This window comes from Eriocheir sinensis, chromosome 38 (genome assembly GCF_024679095.1).
Source record: "Eriocheir sinensis breed Jianghai 21 chromosome 38, ASM2467909v1, whole genome shotgun sequence".
Classification (NCBI taxonomy): Eukaryota; Metazoa; Arthropoda; class Malacostraca; order Decapoda; family Varunidae; genus Eriocheir; species Eriocheir sinensis.
In genome coordinates this window covers 2,339,302-2,357,717 of record NC_066546.1, presented here as the reverse complement: position 1 = coordinate 2,357,717, position 18,416 = coordinate 2,339,302, and the positions used below count along the sequence as shown (strand labels likewise).

General features: G+C 46.7%; 1 protein-coding gene across 50 annotated transcripts in view; it reads right to left on the bottom strand.

The window, feature by feature from the left end:
- The window catches only part of LOC127008532 (PRKCA-binding protein-like), a 47,616-nt gene extending 32,074 nt beyond the window's left edge, over nucleotides 1–15,542 (bottom strand). For 49 of the 50 annotated variants that reach the window (XR_007761136.1, XR_007761140.1, XR_007761144.1 and 46 more), the window contains exon 1: nucleotides 15,372–15,539. Coding sequence is in view for 1 of the 50 variants with exons in the window: in XM_050880702.1 (XP_050736659.1) it covers nucleotides 15,372–15,412 (41 nt within the window). In the remaining 49 variants the exon portion in view is untranslated. Of the gene's footprint in view, nucleotides 1–15,371 lie in introns of all 50 variants that reach the window. The other variant, XM_050880702.1, reaches the window with a different exon arrangement.
- Nucleotides 15,543–18,416: the final 2,874 nt, after the last annotated feature.

Genomic DNA, 18,416 nt, shown 5'->3' with positions numbered 1-18,416 from the left:
AATTCTTGAATACCTCAACTACACAGCTACAAAAGTAGGCAAACAGAACCTTGCCAACCTGCCAGGCCGAGGTTTGTGCCTTGCTCAGGCTGAAAAGCTTTTCCACTGACAAGGAGCAGTAACTGTCCCCTCTTGAGTAAGCAGGATGGGGGGGAGGGAGGGAGTTCCCAACTGTACCCAGAGATCGGGTATCGAGCTCCAAAGCTCTCTCTGGGAGGGTATGGGCTGGCGACCATGAGTCCATTATGTAATCAGATCACAGGTGAAATACAACTGGAAACACACACACACACACACACACACGCATACACACACAGGCAGGGAATACAGTCATGCATACAATTACTGAGTATGTATTCAGGCCATCTTGCAGTGTCCACATGCCTTCACAGCCACAATGCAGAACTAAACAGTACTACCATGTATGCACAAGCTTATCTACTGGCAAGATGCATAACATAACAGAATTAAGAACATGAAGTTACATAAAACATACACCACACTAAATGTTCACTATGACGTAACTTACACACGTACAACAAAAAACAAAATATTACTGGCACCTTCTGATGTAATGCCTGACAAAATATTACTGGCACCTTCTAATGTATTACCCTGACATAATATTATTGGCACCTTTAACGACAACATTTTGTGATTTAAGTTTGATTTACATGTGACAACATAATCCCCAGATTGACTCCAACAAGCCTATGAATGGTAATGGAAGTCACTGTGGTATGAAAAAATAAATAAATGCTACAGTCCATTTAAGCCTCTCTCTGAAACACAATGAGACCCATATGGCAACAGCTTATTTTTTTATTTTCAATTATGGAGGAAATTCAAAGACAAAAAAAAAGTTTTCACAGAAACAAGCAATTTCCAATGGAAATTATAATAATGAAAGGTGAATAATGATGAATAATATGGTGGTTAGTTTGCCTAGTTATGAATCCCTAAGCCTGGGTTTGAACCCCAGCCTGAGCAGTTGGTGTGCACTTCACCCAGCTGTTCATCCTCCCTTTCAGGTTGGTTGATAAATGGATACCTGTGGAAACCTGGGGAAGGTAAACTGTGGCAATCCCATACTTCATGAGGCACATGCCTCTGGGGGAGGGGCTTTTCCCACCACAGGCTCAAAGGGTCAATGCAATAGAGATGAGCACCGCGGCCTCGTGCAGCTATAGCGTACGTACACAACTTTACTTTTTAACCTAAACTGACTTGCAATCCACTGCAAGAATACAATATAATGGAAATATATCACTTCATATGTCTCTGATAGACCATATTATAAGTAATTAATATCTTACAAAGGAGTGATTTGCAAAGGCAAAACAATAAGGCACTGTGCTCTATGTGCACAAGGTACTTCATGTATATAGCACCAAGGTGTCATTTGCAGCGAGACGGGTGTACTTCTGGAATTAAACCACAGGTAGTACTCTATGACAGCTAGAGAAATAATACATCACCAATGAGGATAGAAACCTGTTGCTGATGAAACATTGAGTGATCTCCATTAAGCTGGTACCCTATTGCCCCTTTATGAGCTGCTCAAATTTTAAAAACAAGTCCTTTCTGATGGAAATGATTCTAAAGAAAGATAAGACCTATTAGAAAAAAATAATGAAAAACACTGAAGTGCAAGGGGTGTTTAAATAGATAAAAACTAAAAGCAATATCAAACACCAGAGTGCAACAGGTACTGTAATAGATTGTATCCGGTCATTTTACAACACCATGGAGTCATTTCGCCCACAGAACAATTCGCCCACATTATGGAGTCATTTTGCCCAAGGTTACTGGTGGTTCATTTACCTCTCACTTGTTTACCGCACATTTCAACTGGGAGTTCATGTTTCATTTACCTCTCACTTGTTAACTGTGCGTTCAATTGGGAGTTAGTGTTTCATTTACCTCTCACTTGTTAACTGTGTGTTCAATTGGGAGTTAGTGTTTCATTTACCTCTCACTTGTTAACTGTGTGTTCAATTGGGAGTTAGTGTTTCATTTACCTCTCACTTGTTAACTGTGTGTTCTATTGGGAGTTAGTGTTTCATTTACCTCTCACTTGTTAACTGTGTGTTTAATTGGGAGTTAGTGTTTCATTTACCTCTCACTTGTTAACTGTGTGTTCAATTGGGAGTTAGTGTTTCATTTACCTCTCACTTGTTAACTGTGTGTTCAAATGGGTCCTTCACTGAAAGCACCTGACATCTGGTGGCCCTGGTGGAACTACCAAAAAATAATATGCATGCGTCATATGTTCAAATAATTTTTCTTACTAGTTTTTTGCTATTATTTAGAAATCACATATTTTTCTCATAGCTACGGTATAGAGATACTTGACTTACTAGTAGTATTTAAGAAACAAGGAAATGCAAGAAATAGGAAATTTAAATATATTTTTTTTCCACATAAACAATCGTCACATGCTCTTATGTTGTTCCTTTAAAGTTCCATATAGTGAATGTAACATTATAAGATGCTAAAGATATATGTATTATGATTTGAATTAGAAATATGAAATAAGTATAATACTTGCTGCCAGCAGCGTACGATATGTAAAGCAGCAATGTAAACAACCTCCCGCGCTCTGATTGGAGGGCCAGAGGAATACATCGTGTGTGAGGCAGTGGTGTGCCAGCCAGAGTTATGTTGAGTGGCAAAATTTTCAACATCACTTTCCACCACTATTGTGTGATTTTTAGACCATGATGCCATGCCAGACTTGTTTGACTTCTCTTTCCTTGCATGACGGAAATACTTCCCAAGAGGCCGCACTGATGCATTCCTATTAACCACGGGATGGAGTGTTGTAGGATATATCGATGAATGCTCTTATTTTGCCAACAGTGTTCATTTCAACGACATGAATAATTTATAATGTACAGCACGCAGATTTTTTTGGTGTAAACATGATAGTGACAATTACAACTGACAGTATGCTAGTTTGGTACAGAAAAATGTCAATTAAGCCTTGCTGGACCCCAGCACGACGCAGCGCTTGGTTCTGGCAGAGGCTCCAGCAGGGCCACCAGATGGTAGGTCAGTTCGGTGAAGGACCCAATAGGCGCACCTAACATCACTGTAGGCGATCCAGGATTCAGTACGTTTCCTAACTAGTAGAAGGTAATGTTATAATTGTATTTCCTAAATAATCTTTATAACCAAAAACTATCTAAAATTATGAGTATTCTTTTTCTTGAACACAACATTGAATAAACAACATAACAATCATATGAAAATACGTATAGCCACCGTTGCCAGATTGTCATTCTCAGAGCATAGTATTTACCCGTTTCTGACACCTAACTATTGCCAAGAAACATCAGGATCTAACTCTTTTAATGATAACTATAAATTAGTTTCATTATTGGAGCCCAGAAGACAGTTTTGGGGTAGGAAGTCGGGAAATAGAATCGGTTGAGTACGACAATCTGGCAACGTTGAGGCGGTAGCTCCGTGGCCCGAGCCAGCCTATACGCGAGTGTCAGATACCACAAATAGCACATTTTTACTGCGCAAAGCAGGTGATGTCACTTATTGTGACTTTGTGGGTTTTCATATCTATCTATTTGTGTATATTTCATGGTGGCAAAACTTTCATTACTAGTTTCATTTTTACTAGTGACACGAATGTGACTTTTTCACAATAGAATTTTACTCAAACAAGTGAATCAGACACCACAGAAATATTACCAGTGTGTGTAAGAATGAATACAAAGATAAGCACATACTTTGATTTAACTCTAGGATGTCTCATGGATCATTAATAAATAAAATAAAAATATCTGGATAGGCTACTCTTTAGCCCGTTACTGGCTATGGATGCCAAAAAAGTCTCTCTGCCAAGTTTGTACCCCCCCATTTGGTGATTGTAAGGTACGCCTATTAGGAGTTCGTGGTTCATTTACCTCTCACTTGTTAACTGTGCATTCAATTGGGAGTGTGTAGTTCATTTAGTACCTATGTTTTGTAATTGGTCATGGCCATAAAATTCAGTTACAGTACCCTCTCGAGTTTCGTGCTCGCTTCATTCTGAAGGTATAGCGTTAAACTCGAGGATCGCGAAACTTGAGGTATTGAAAACACTGAAAAAGCGCTTATCTGCTCCGACCCGTGGATTTTTTAAATTTTTTTTTATTTAATGTAGGCTATGGCCACATAGACTATCCATCTGGGCCTGATGGTCGGCCCCGAGCCCGTCATGGCGTAGGCAAGGGTTTATTGTGGCGCCATTATAAATGGCTCATGTTGCCCCCCGGATCTCACTTTTTTTCCTCCTTTACTCCCTTGTTATCTCAAAATACGTACCTTGGAAAAAGGAAGAAAACAGGAAGAGAGAATGGGCTGTTTTAAAGCCACAGATGAAACCTTACGATTGGCTGAGCTCTGAAAACACGCTTGTGATTCGCTGGGAGTCTGATGACGTCATCGCCGGCGCTCACCCAGTCAGCGGCCTCGCTGCCTTGGGGCAATGTCACACTGGCCGTTTTCCTCTAACCGTCGTGGCTATTGGCAACACCCGTGCGCCCATCTGGGAGCGAGTTGTCAGTTGTCCGTAACCTAGTGTTACACGGCTTTTTTCTTTCCCCCGCGTTGGCGGCAGCTTGGGCAACCGGCAAATCCAACTTTTCCGGGTGTGCGTCACACACGGCCAAGGTCGGTTGCCCGCATCCACATCCACAATGTAAACAAAGCACTTGCCCTGTATCGACATGGCGTCATCTGCTAAAGTAAGGGCTGGCGCGGCTTGCATAGCTGGGCGTTATTGCGATAAGTTATCGCGATAAGTTATCGCAATACTTTAACGCTGATAACAAAATCGGGTTATCGGCCATCCGCTACTTATTTAAATATATATCGGTATCTTCATTACTTTTGTAACCAAACTAGCGATAACTGCTACTTTTTCCGCCTCTCAGAAAAAAAAAAACGTCTCCTCCCTACTGGGCTTCGGTGAAGAGATTTCATACTTAGATCATCAACATCAAAACACTAGGTTATTTATTTATGTTAGACTCAAAAATCAATATATCAGAGAAAAATCATTTAACTTTGCCCCAAAAATGATTATTCACTGCCTCAAATTTGATATTCCATATTCATTTGTAAGCATGCCATGGTATTTAAGGCACACGGTGTTGTGTTATTTGGTGTCCCATCGTCAAAAGCTGGCACTTTTGTTTACAGACACTGGTCTCTCGTGAACTGTGCATGTTCAGACCAATAAGCGTAACCCTTTACAGTCTCACAAAGCTTTTTAACATATTCAGAGTTGCTGGAAGGCTGAATCAGACATACAGTACCACCATCCTCACTGTTTCTAGAACGACACTCCGTACATATAAGTACAACTCGTACAGAGTGTCGTTCTAGAAACAGCAGGGATGGTGGTAGTGGTACTGTATATCTGATTCAGCCTTCCAGCAACTCTTAATTACGGTTAAAAAGCTTTGTGAGACTGTACAGGTCTACGCTTGCTGGTCTGAGCATCTGCAGTTCACGAGAGACCAGTGTTTGTAAACAAAAGCGCCAGCTTTTGACGGTGGGGACGCCAAATAACACAACACCGGTTCAGGCGTTTCTAGTATTACTGTCCATAGGTACGTGTCAACGTGTGGTTTTCAGGTTTTGTAAGTTTTCTAAAATACAGATAATGAAAATTTGAATTCATTTATGTTTTTTTTATTTGAAATATCAATATAGTATCATTTTCGCCTATCAGACTTATCGCTAGCTAGTATCGGAATTGTGGATTTATATCGGGTATCGGTTATCGCCTATATTTGTGTCTCAAGTTAACGAATATTGGTTATCGGGGATAAGGTTTCCTTTTATCGTGCCCAGCTATGGCGGCTTGTGCTGCCATTACCCAAGTTATGGACTTGTTTCATCAGTTAAATGGCAGGAAGAAGCTGTTGTGAGTGTGGTGTGTCTGTGGGTCCTCCGTGCCAGTTCTCATTGTCACCATTGTGCATGAGCGGCCAATCCACCCATCTAGACTCTGACCACATAAACAAGCAACAAAGACACACACACACACGCACGCACACACCAGACTCATCATGAACCATGGCAGATGTTTCTCACAAACAAAAATGGCTTCCCCATTTCCTAGAGTGTGTTAGAACTTATTTGGTGAGTGGTTCATACAAACCAAACTTACCTAATGGCAAGAAGAGAGCAGTGTTAAAGACGACTGCTCTCTTCTTGCCAAGAGCTAGGTTTGGTTCATGTGAGCCACTCACCAAATACGTTCTGACACACTCAAGAAATGGTGAAGTCGTTTCTGTTTGTCAGAAACATCTGCAATGGTTCCTAATGAGAATGGTGTGCGTGTGTGTGTGTGTGTGTCTGTTGTTCTTCGATCCATGTGTTTATGTGGTTGAGTCAAGATGGGGGGGTTGGCCACACACACGCAGTGGTGACAATGAGAACTGGCATGGTGGAACCACAGACATACCACACCCACAACTGTTTCTTCCTTCCATTTAACTGCAGCAACAAGTCCATAACTTGGGTAATGGCAGCACAAGCCGCTACAGCCCTTACTTAAGCAGACGACGCCATGTTGATACAGGGCAAGTGCTTTGTTTACGTTGTGGATGTGGATACGGGCAACCGACCTTGGCCATGTGTAACGCACACCAGGAAAAGTTGGAGTTGCCGGTTGCCCTAGGTGGCGCCAATGCGGTGGGAAGAAAAAGCTTACGGATAACCGTGAACTCGCTCCCGGTTGGGCATACGGGCGTTGCCCGTAGCCCAACAGTTGGATGTAACAGGCCATTGTGACACCGCCTTAGGGCAGTGAAGCTGCTGATAGGATGAGTGTTGGCGATGACATCATCGGACTCCTAGCAAATCACAAGCGTGTTTTCAGAACTGGCAGCCAATCGTAAGGCAACTGCCTTCAACTGCGGCTTCAAAATGACCCGTTCTCTCTCTCTCTCTCTCTCTCTCTCTTGCCATAGCCACAATGTTTGGAGGAAAATGTCCAGTGTGATACTACCTTTAAAGGTAGCCTGCGTGACGCCGATGGTAAGTAGACGTGACCCGTACGTGTCAAAGCAGCGCGAAACTTGGGGTGATAATGCGTGAAAGTCGGAATGGTAAGAATTTAGGACTAACCGCGAAACTCGTGGATTGCGAAACTCGAGAGGGTACTGTAGTTCCTGGCAAGATGGGAGACTGCTCAGATGAGTGTATTCAGTGCCTTGTACCATACGGGCAAGGCAAGAAGGTCTCCAGTGTGACATGTGTGGGAGGTGGCAGCACAGGATATGTAATACTGGTGTATTTCATGCTGATTACTGGACAGCTGTGAAATCTGGTATTTCCATTGATTGGAATTGTAATTCTTGCACCTTCACTGACAAACCAACCTCCTCTCCAGTGGAAGAGTCTTCAGTTGATGACCCAGCCGCCCCTACAAGGGAACAAGACCCACGTGCCCCTGCAGGGAAGGCGGTGGCTGAGTGGTAAGCGTGCGGGGCTCACATTCACCACTCCATGAACAACGTCAGTTCGAATCCCCACGCTACCATCTGGGATTTTTCAGTCACCGCCGAGTGGCCTAAGACTACCCACATGCTGTCCAGAAGACCACCCATCGACCCGGACTCGAGAAGAAACCGTCCAGCGAATCAAGAATGAGCTCCAGGGGGCAGCATGAGCCAAGCATAACAGGCGCCACAATAAACAATTGCCTGCGCCACGACGGGCTTGGGCCGACCATCTGGCCCATGAAGAAAGCCTACCGGCGCTATAGGCAGGGATGTAAAAAAAAATAAAAAAAATAAAAAAAATAAATAAAAAATAGATAAATAAATAAAAAACTTCAATTGATGACCCACCAGACTTTCCAATGGAACTAGAGTCTTCAATTGAAGATCCTGCCATACAGGACACTGACTTGCAGTCAGAAAGTTAAATTATGTTCCATAACATTGAGAAAGGCACCCAGCATTGTAGAGACAAGCTCATTGACAGTCTCGGGTACACTTACAACAAAAAATGCAACATTCAAATGTAACATACTGGCAGTGCACTGTCTGTCCTAAAAGTAACCCGTGCAAGGCAGTAGTTACCCAGAGAAATGAAAACGTGTAAAGAGCAACTTATGCCACAACCATCCAGCATCAACAGGCTCTGCTATAGCCCCTAAAGTAAGGGCACAGGTAAAGGAATTGGCAGTACAGGGGGAGGTGGTGGCTGAACAGATAGCAAGACGGCCCCGCGTTCAGGAGGACGCGAGTTCAATCCCCGACCGGTGCCACCAAGCTGGGATTTTTCAGCAGCCACCGAGTGGCTTAAAACTACCCACATGCTGTCCAGAAGACCATCTATCAACCCGGACTCTAGATTCTAGGATTAGAGATGAGCTCCGGGAGGGCAGCATGAGCCAATGCAAGATGGCGCCATTATAAACACTCGCCTGCACCAGAACGGGCTGGGCCGACCATCAGGCCCCACCGGGAAGAAGCCTTGGACCGACCATCAGGATCCAACGGGAAGAAGCCTACCAGCACAATAGGCCAAGACGTAAAAAAAAAAAAGAAAAAAATATTCAAACCAGTGTCTGCTATAGTGGATGATGTTCTACAAGTGATGGGAAACGCACCACACCCTATTCTGACCAAGCCCGAGCACTTGGCAAGAACAGCGAACAGGCAGAGACAGAAGTTAAGACCGACAGAACCAAAAGACCTGAAATTTGAACTTGATGCAGCTCATACTCCTGACGACTTCCTTAGAGCTGATGTAACTACGGTTCATGAACGCCGCCACCTGATCTTTGCAATAACACAACAAATAGGACATCTTACAAAGGCAAAATCATGGTACATTGATGGTGCATTTGATTAAGCTGTGCAGGCACCCATTTATACAGCTGATGACAGTCAACGCTTTTGTGAGAGCAGAGGACTATGCAAAAGAGGTGCCCTCATTGTTTGTCCTAATTTCCGGTACAAAGAACCAAAAGGTCTTCCAGGAACTTTTAGCCAGTCTACCAAATGAGCCCTGTGTTCAACACTTAACAGTTGACCATGAGAAAGCAAGTTGGAAAGTCTTGCCTGAGTTTTTGGGTAACGCTGAGATCAAGGGGTGCATTTTCCATTGGACACAGGCTATATGGAGAAAGGTTAGTAACTTTAATGGTGCAGCAGTAACCATGCACTAAACGTACAAAAGTTTACTCACTGTCTGCAGACAATGTATATTCGTGTGGACGGGACTTTATCCTAGAATATAACAACCTGACCACTTTATATGTATACTATGTTTTACCGTAATTTCCTTGTCTTAATAGTATAGGTTCAAGAGGTTTGTCTTCTGCATGCATACACATGATGACGGGATGTACAAATACTTGCATAAAGTGATGGCCCTGTAGCAGTCACCGCTCGAATTCCATGCTCCTTCCCCTCAGTGACATAAGAAAATGGGGCGCTTTAAACACAGACTAAGATTATCAGTGTTTTCATGTTAAATGTTCATCGTCAGTACTTGTCTCAGTCCGTGTCGCGTCTTCATCGTTAACTTTCCTTTTTTTTTTTTTTTTTACAACAAAGGAGGCAGCTCAAGGGCACACAAAAAAAGAAAACAATAATAAAAAAAAAAGCCTTCTACTCGCTGCTCCTAAAAAAGTAACAAAAGAGGTGGCCGAAAGGAAGATCAAATACGGGAGGAGAGGTGTCCTGATACCCTCCTCTTGAAAGAGTTCAAGTTGTAGGCAGGAGGAAATACAGATGAAGGAAGATTGTTCCAGAGTTTACCAGCGTGAGGGATGAAAGAGTGAAGATGCTGGTTAACTCTTGCATAAGGGGTTTGGACAGTATAGGGATGAGCATGAGTAGAAAGTCGAGTGCAGCAGGGCCACGGGAGGGGGGGAGGCATGCAGTTAGCAAGTTCAGAAGAGCAGTCAGCGTGGAAATATCGATAGAAGATAGAATTTAAGAGGTAGAAGACTATCAGTATGAGGAGGAGAGCTGATGAGACGAAGAGCCTTAGCCTCCACTCTGTCCAGAAGAGCTGTGTGAGTGGAGCCCCCCACACATGAGATGCATACTCCATATGAGGGCGGACAAGGCCCCTGTATATGGACAGCAACTGTGCAGGGGAGAAGAATTGGCGGAGACGGTACAGAACGCCCAGCCTCGAGGAAGCTGATTTAGTAAGAGATGAGATATGAAGTTTCCAGTTGAGATTTTGAGTTAAGGATAGACCGAGGATGTTTAGTGTTGAGGAAGGTGATAGCTGGGTGTTGTCAAAGAATAGGGGATAGTTGTTTGGAAGATTGTGTCGAGTGGATAGGTAGAGAAACTGTGTTTTTGAGGCGTTGAAGGACACCAGGTTCTTCTTGCCCCAATCGAAAATAATAGTAAGGTCTGAGGCTAAGCGTTCTGCAGCCTCCAGCCTTGAGTTGTTAAGTTCCTGAAGGGTGGGTCTTCTATTAAAAGAAGTTGAGTGATGCAGAGTGGAATCATCGGCGTAGGAATGGATAGGACAGTTCGTTTTGGAAAGATCATCAATGAACAACAGAAAAAGAGTGGGAGATAGGACAGAACCCTGTGGGACACCACTGTTAATAGATTTAGGGGAAGAACAGTGACCGTCTACCACGGCAGAAATAGAACGGTCAGAAAGGAAACTGGAGATAAAGGTACAGTCCTCGTTTATCTTCCACTGTCAGTCTTCGTCCTTCTATTGTCAAATTATACACATAGTTCCACACATACACATCAACACCTATGTCACCCACATTTCACAACATTCACACAAACGCTTACACAAACAAACACCTATTCTATGTGCTGTCCTTGCCCTAATGACCTTTGTGATTTTTGTCCAATAAAGTAACCCTGGCGGATATGACTTTCTCTATCCGTGAACCGATTAACACAGTGCCACACACTCAGTGTACACGCCATACACAGACTCAGTGTATACGCCACCACACACCACACAGACTCAGAGAGACACGCAAACACAATGTGACACCCCACTGGGATTACTAGCTGCCCCCTGGATTAACCACCGCCTCCTGGAACTACCACCGCCCTCTTGGATTACCTTACTCTCCTGTGGATCCTCATATATAGTGCAGTGTGTCCAGCAACAGTTCAACCTACTAAGCGTACAGTGTTGTGTTACAGTGCCTTTTTGAACACTGGTTCAATCCCCGAGCCACAGAGGCCCCTGGCACATGCCATCGCCTATTATAGTACACGCAGTTCGTTCTACTCTCACGGACTGCCGTGGCTCCTGGCACATGCTAGCGCCCCTCACTTTTCAACTCGCTGTGGCCCCCGGCTCGCTGGCATCTAGCGCATTCCCATGCAGTCATTCAATGCACTCATGACTGCCGCGGCTCCTGGCATATGCTAGCGCCTCTCACTGATCTGTAGCAGTCACCGCTCGAATTCCGTGCTCCTTCCCCTCAGTGAAATAAGAAAATGGGGCGCTGTAAACACAGACTAAGATTATCAGTGTTTTCATGTTAAATGTTCATCGTCAGTACTTATGTCACTCCGGGGTCACCAATTGTTGGTGGTAGCGAGTGTTCTAAGTGCAAATCGGTTCACGGATAAAGTAATATCCGCCAGGGTTACTTTATTGGACAAAAATCACAAAGGTCATTAGGACAAGGATGGCACATAGAATAGGTGTTTGTTTAAGTGTTTGTGTGAATGTTGTGAAATGTGGGTGACATAGGTGTTGATGTGTATGTGTGGAACTATGTGTATAATTTGACAATAGAAGGACGAAGACTGACAGTGGAAGATAAACAAGGACAAGGAAAGTTAACGATGAAGACGCGACACGGACTGAGACAAGTACTGACGATGAACATTTAACATAAAAACACTGATAATCTTAGTTTGTGTTTACAGCACCCCATTTTCTTATGTCACTGAGGGGAAGGAGCACGGAATTCGAGCAGTGACTGCTACAGATTCACCCCCTTGCCCCCCTCGACTAGGGAATTTTCACTATCTTGAAATTTTTAAGGGAAATTTTGGAGGCCCATTTTTCAGTTAATTTGGCTCCCCCACAAAAACCCTGATTCCCCACAGGTCCCTAGATTTGTCTTAGGGGGTACGGGGGGCTAGAGTGGCAGATGGGGGAGGCAGACATAAAAAATTACCGGATTTAATAAACTTATATACAGCTTTTCTTTATTAATTCTTTACTTACCACTCGATAAAAGCCCAAACAAGCCCTCTATTACTGCATTGCCCTGGTGGTGGCCTCTCGAACTACACACCACTTACGTAGTATATGACTACTCCAACAATGTGGACGTGACATGATGGAACATGTGGGCGAACTGACTCTTTCATGTGGACACGTTGACTTTTACATGTGGGCGAATTGATTCTTACGTGTGGGCGAAATGACCATAAACCAAATAGTATACATAAATACCAAATGTAATATCACACACTGGAGTGCAATGGTGTAGCTACCAGAAAGTGTCAAACACCTGAGAAGGGGATAAATACCAGTGGTCCCTCAGATCATCAAAAGGCTGTCAAATTGCCTAAAAATAATAGGGACCAGAAGGGCTTACTACCTGACTAGGAAAGGGTCACGGGGGGCAAAGCTCCCTTATGGGAGGGGTGGTTGGAAGGGCAAGCTCCCCTGACAGAGCTGATCTTATTATGGTGTTTAAAATAGTAAAAGGACTTTGTCCGAATCTTGATCATTTGCTGACGAGAAATCGCAATAGGGACACTAGAGGTCACTCCTATAAACTTTTTGTTCCCCGTTGTAACACTGATGTGAGAGCCCGCTTCTTTTCATTGAGAGTGATTAACATTTGGAACAGCTTGCCGGATTCTGTTGTTTCTGTCATCTCAGTGAATTCCTTCAAGCACCAGCTGCGCAAGCATCTTGGTCAGATCTTATACGAGTTTGAGTAAATTACCAAGTGGTTTGGTTGTTCTTTGGGTGTCTTGTTTGGATTGTTGTTATTGACCCAGTATTGAAAATTAGGGTATTATTCTAGTGTTTGCCCATACTCACCCCTCGCAACCAAAATTGGCTAGGGGGCCATTGAGACTTCGGGGAATGCGGTGGTAAACATGAAATGCGTCGCAAATGCATAGTTTTTGAGCTATGGGGGGTTGAAAAATACCCTAGATGTAGGGAAATTCCTTACAATTACTTAGATGTAGGGAAATTTCATACATTCTGGTTTTTTTTTACAACGTAGTACAGAAACCACGCAATTTCACTCACTCTCCATACCAAAGGGGGATTCAAGAGGGGCGAAGCCCCCTGCAACAGTACTAAGGTCATAATGAAGCATCTAAACGGTAAGTAACGTCATAGGAATCTTGCAACCGTCATATACGATGTATTCACTTACTCGTAGCACTTACGAATGCGTGAAGCAGGTTTGGTATCACATACGAACGCGTGAAGCAGCTTCGAACGCAGGTTACTTGTGTTCAATGTCCCTCAGTTAGCTGTTAGGTCATAAATTTCGGTTGGGGTACTTTAAGAGGGGGGGTCCAGGGGAGGGGCGCAGCCCCCACTTGGTTATCAGGGGAGTCGAAGGGGGCAAAGCCCCCCGTTAGCAAGTCGTAAAGTCGGTTGGAGTAGTTTAAATATGCTCCCCCACCCAAATACCCCGACCTCCTGCGGGTCCCCCAAGATCGTTGGGGGAAGGGGATCAATTCGGCTTCTTCTTTACTTTTAAGTACTTCTGCCTTCATGTTATGGTTGAGGGACATGTATTTTGTTTTTTTAACTCTATATATGATATATGGAGGCGTATTATCGTATTCTGGAGGTACGGAGTCAATATCCACAATCACCTTGTATGCTGGGAATACGAACCCGTGAAGCAGATTCAACATGCAGTCAGTAAGGATTCACGCGTTCGAACAGCTCGGGCAGGAGGTTCGAGAGCCTTCACTTGCTCTAGAACCCGCAGTACTGTTTAAGGCGCGGCGTTGGACGGATCAAGGCTAGCCAGTGGTTTTGCTTGTGTCAGTGATAAACAATGAAGATACACTGTATTTGGTGCCACGGACTCTACTTGGAGGACAGAAACCTTGTGATGAGGTGACACCCTACTAGAGAGAAAGGGTATGAGTGTGGTGTAGGCGGTTTGTGTGAGCGCAGATGGCCTCTAGCGCCACGCCAGATGGTGAGGTGACCATCGTTTGTTGGGTTCACTACGCTTCTCTCCCAAAACAAGCTTGGGGATCCAGTAAGTGCGTGGTTTCCATATGGGAAACACTAAATTCGTCGCAAACACTTTTTTATTGGTGGTGGGAGGAAAAATCCCTAGATTTAGGGAATTTTTATGGTAAATTTGTAGCACTTCACCAGTCTCGCATTTCCGAACAAAACTAGTTTTTTTCGGTAGTTTTCGGCCTGTTTTGAATGAATATGCGTGTCATTTCTATCGCAAATCACGTTATTTTATTATACCCTACCAACCAAGAGACTAATGATTTGCGATAAAAAATTTAGAGCACATTCATTCAAAACAGACCGAAATCTACCAGAAAAAACTAGTTTCGTCCACACAGGTGCATTTAAACTAAACATAACCCTAACCTAACCTAACCTAACCTAAAACTAACCTATCCTAACACTAACCTAACCTAACCTAACCTAACCTAAAACTAACCTAACCTAACACAAACCTAACCTAAAACTAACCTAACCTAACACTAACCTAACCTAAAACTAACCTAACCTAACGGCCTCCCTCCCTCCGTTATAAATGATTTCCGAGGGGTGTTTATGGGGATGAATTTACTCAGAATGCGGAGCTCTTTCTAATGGTCAGGGTAAGAAAAGCCATCTCTAGACTGGTGTACTCCTACAATAATACCATTTTTATCCCCCCCCTCACTAAAAAAAAATACGCGATTGCAACGGATTTCGTGTCCCCCACCCGAAGCCCCATGTTCCCACCAGGTCCCCAGGCTTGTATAGGGGGAGGGGGGAGTATGGGCAAACACTAGAATTTTACCAAAATTAGAAGTTGTCCATGCCATCTTGTGATGTCATATTAGCCAACCATCTGACCATATTCATGAAAATTCATCAGCTGCAGTTTTGGTTGAAGACATCACACAGTTTTTGGATGGGGCATGTCCCCATTCAGGTAAGACAGGCTCTGAATCAATTTCAGTATTTGCCCCGCCTAAACATGCCGCGTGTGTGGTGGGGCTGGCCTCGGGCAGAAACGAGCGTCACGGCCCGAGCTGCTGCCACACACCATACGTCACGGCCCCAGCAGCCACACGCCACGGCGATAACAGCAGTCCGCCGCACGCCGCCGCCTGTGGCCGGGCCCTGGGCGGGATACTTAGCCTGCCGGAGCCACTCACAGCTTGTCCTCCTCCAGGCAGAAGTCTTCGTCCAGGTCCATGCTCCGGGCCGGGGTCAACAGGCGAGGGTGACTCCAAACAACCAGCACAACACTGCAGGGGAGGCGCCCAGCTGACACCTAGCACTGACACTGACAGCTGACTGGTGACTGCTGGCGGCCCCCGGGGCAGCGCCGCCAAGGGGAAGCTTGCAATCCCGCTACACGAGCATCGAAAACAACCTCTACTTAACCCAAAAAACAATAGATTTTTAAGTTGAACTATAATCCATCTTGTTGAATTAAGTTCCCTCCATCTCAGAAAAGAAACTGACGCTCGTCACCCCTCTCCTTTCAGCGAGTAGGTATAGGATAGGTAACTGACACACACCACTGACAACAGTGGTAATGACAACATAATGTATTGATAAACAATGGATTATATTGTATTTACATTCTGAACCTTAATATGCTTACTCACCACTATTCTGTGATGTCTGTTGTGTGTAATACCCGTCGGAAATTTAAAGTACAGAAATCCTTACAACAGTGATGGCGCGGTATGCGGCAGCCGCCATGATTGGCGATGCTGCAGCGGGAATTTTGGTTCTGTTTTATCAACTGGCGTACCCAGAAAATTGAAAAGGGGGGGGCCAATATATATATATATATATATATATATATATATATATATATATATATATATATATATATATGTATATATATATATATATATATATATATATATATATATAGTGTTACGAATGTGCTGTATGTGAATGATTGTATGTGAAACATGTTGCAATGTTAGCTCAGCATGGTGCAACTCTACTTGTTGGGACAAGAGAGACAGAGGGGAGCCCGGGGCCTCCGGCCACCGGGCAGGGGAAGTGCTGAGTCGGCTGTTGCGACTAACCGTTCTGTGCCCTTGAAAGTTGCTGTACTATGTGAGGAACCTGTCATTAAACTAGAACTTAGTGTTGAACGTGTATCCTTTGTGCCCTGCCTCGTTCCCTCCTCCCCTCGGTGTTCTGTGTGGGCCGCTGTGAGTGACTGGTGCTTGTGTGGTTGTTCTGGGGATCACGCAGCCTGCCTGCCCGTGGATGGTGTGTGGTAGGGGGGTGGCGTAACACTTGGTGTCAAAGGAGTGGGATAAGTGAACAGTGAAGCGCGCCGAGTCGTCATGGCGTCCCCCAATGGTCGCCGTGAGGGTGAGGAGACGGGCAAGGCCGAGGCTGACGCGGGTGATGCGAAGCCGAGCCAGATGGACTTGTTCGCTGCCATGCTGGCCAGTCTGAGGCAGGAATTGGATCAGAGAACAGAGGGCAGACGAGAGGGCACGCGAGCAGGCTCAGAGGGCAGACGAGAGGGCACGCCATCTTGCCGAGGTCCTCCAGAGCAGTTTCTCGTCGCTGAAGGTGGAAACCCAGCAGTACACCGACCAGGGCTGCGACAGCGCGAGGAGTGAACGGCTGGAGGAGGTGCGGACCCCGGAAGGCGAGGTCCGAGGCCTGAGGGAGGCGGAGAGGCAGCTGCGAGAGGTGGCACCGTCGCACGCGGAGGAAGAAGGCTCAGTTCTGGCAGGAAGCGCCGGGACGGCGGTCCTGCAGGGGCCTATCTGGGGCCCCTGGCAAGGACTCCTGGAGCCTGGTAGCGTCGTGGCGGAACCAGTAGCTGCCGCAGGAGGTTGGGGAGCCCCCGCCTCGTTGCCTCCCTCACCCCCTCCCTCTCCTCCATGCCAGCCGGCTCCCAGGTCACGTAGTCCGCTCTCTCTCCCATGGCAGCAGCGAGAGGTGGCATCGTGGTGCGGGGAGGAACAAGAGGCGTCGCGTGTGCTGGCGGCGGGTGCACGGGTGGCGGACTGGCGGGGCGCTCCGCGTGGGGCCCCTGAAGCCTGGTGGCGTCGTGGCGGAGCCGGTGGAGGCTGCAGTTGGCTGGGGAGCCGTCGGAGCCGCTCCCTTGGGTCCAGCTGGTGCTGGAGTCGGACCCTTTAACCCTGCCTCGTTGCCTCTCTCACCGCCTCCCTCTCCGCCATGCCGGCCGGCTTGCAGCCCATGTGGTCCGGCCGCTCCTCTCTGCGGCCCCTCGGCCTCCCCGCGCTCAGGGAGGCTTAAGCCAGCGGAGCACGACGGAAAGTTGGTATGGGAGGCCCAGTTCAAGATGCCAGCTGCTGCCCAGGGCTGGGGCGAGGATGAGAAGGCGCTGCAGCTGACAACAGCGCTACGGGGCTAAGTGGACGGGCCCGGCCGCTTGGTGGGGAGCGCCGAGAGGACCTTGGGGCGGCCTGACATGCCGGCCGCTACACGACTCCAGGACGCTCCACAGAGGCTGTGTGGCGTCACGGGGCACTGCGTGCAGTCTGAGGGCCCAGTGGAGGCTCGTATCGGCGTAGGCAGCGCTGTGGAGCGCCGGCCGATGGACGTCGCCGATCGAGACGAGCCGTGCGTGCTGGGCCTCGACTACCTGCCGCAGGGCGAGGCCTGTGCCGACCTTGGACGGGAGCTGGAGAGGCTGCGCGGACAGGCGCCTTTGCTCCCGAAGGTCGGCTGTGCAGAGGTAGTCGCGGCGGAGCGACTGCACCTTGCCCCGGGGACGGAGGCCAGGGTCCTGTGTTGCCGGTCGGACGCGATGCCAGCGGAAGGCACGGTGGAGTCCACGGAGGGCCTGCAGCTGCCTGGTGGTGTGGCAGCCGGACGGAGTCTCGAAGGAGCGGGGGAGGAGTCAGTCACGGTGTTGGTGGCTAACTCCTCCGACGAGGCTCGGGAAGTACCCGCTGGTGCCAAGCTGGGCACCTGTGAGGAGGTGGAAAAACAAGAGGAGGCGTCGGGGAGTGCGGAGTCGGCCGCTGTGAGGCCGCTGCCCAACTTCCTGGAGGATTCGGCCCACCGGAGCGCCGCTCACCTGACGGAGGCGCAGACGAAGGTGCGCCACACCCTGGCTCGGTGCGCGGACGTGTTCAGCGGGGGTGGATTGGACTTACTGGGCTGCACGGGGTTGGTGAAGCACAACATCAGCACGGGAAATGGTGCGCCCACCAGGAGCCCGCCCCGACGTGTCGTGCCGGCCA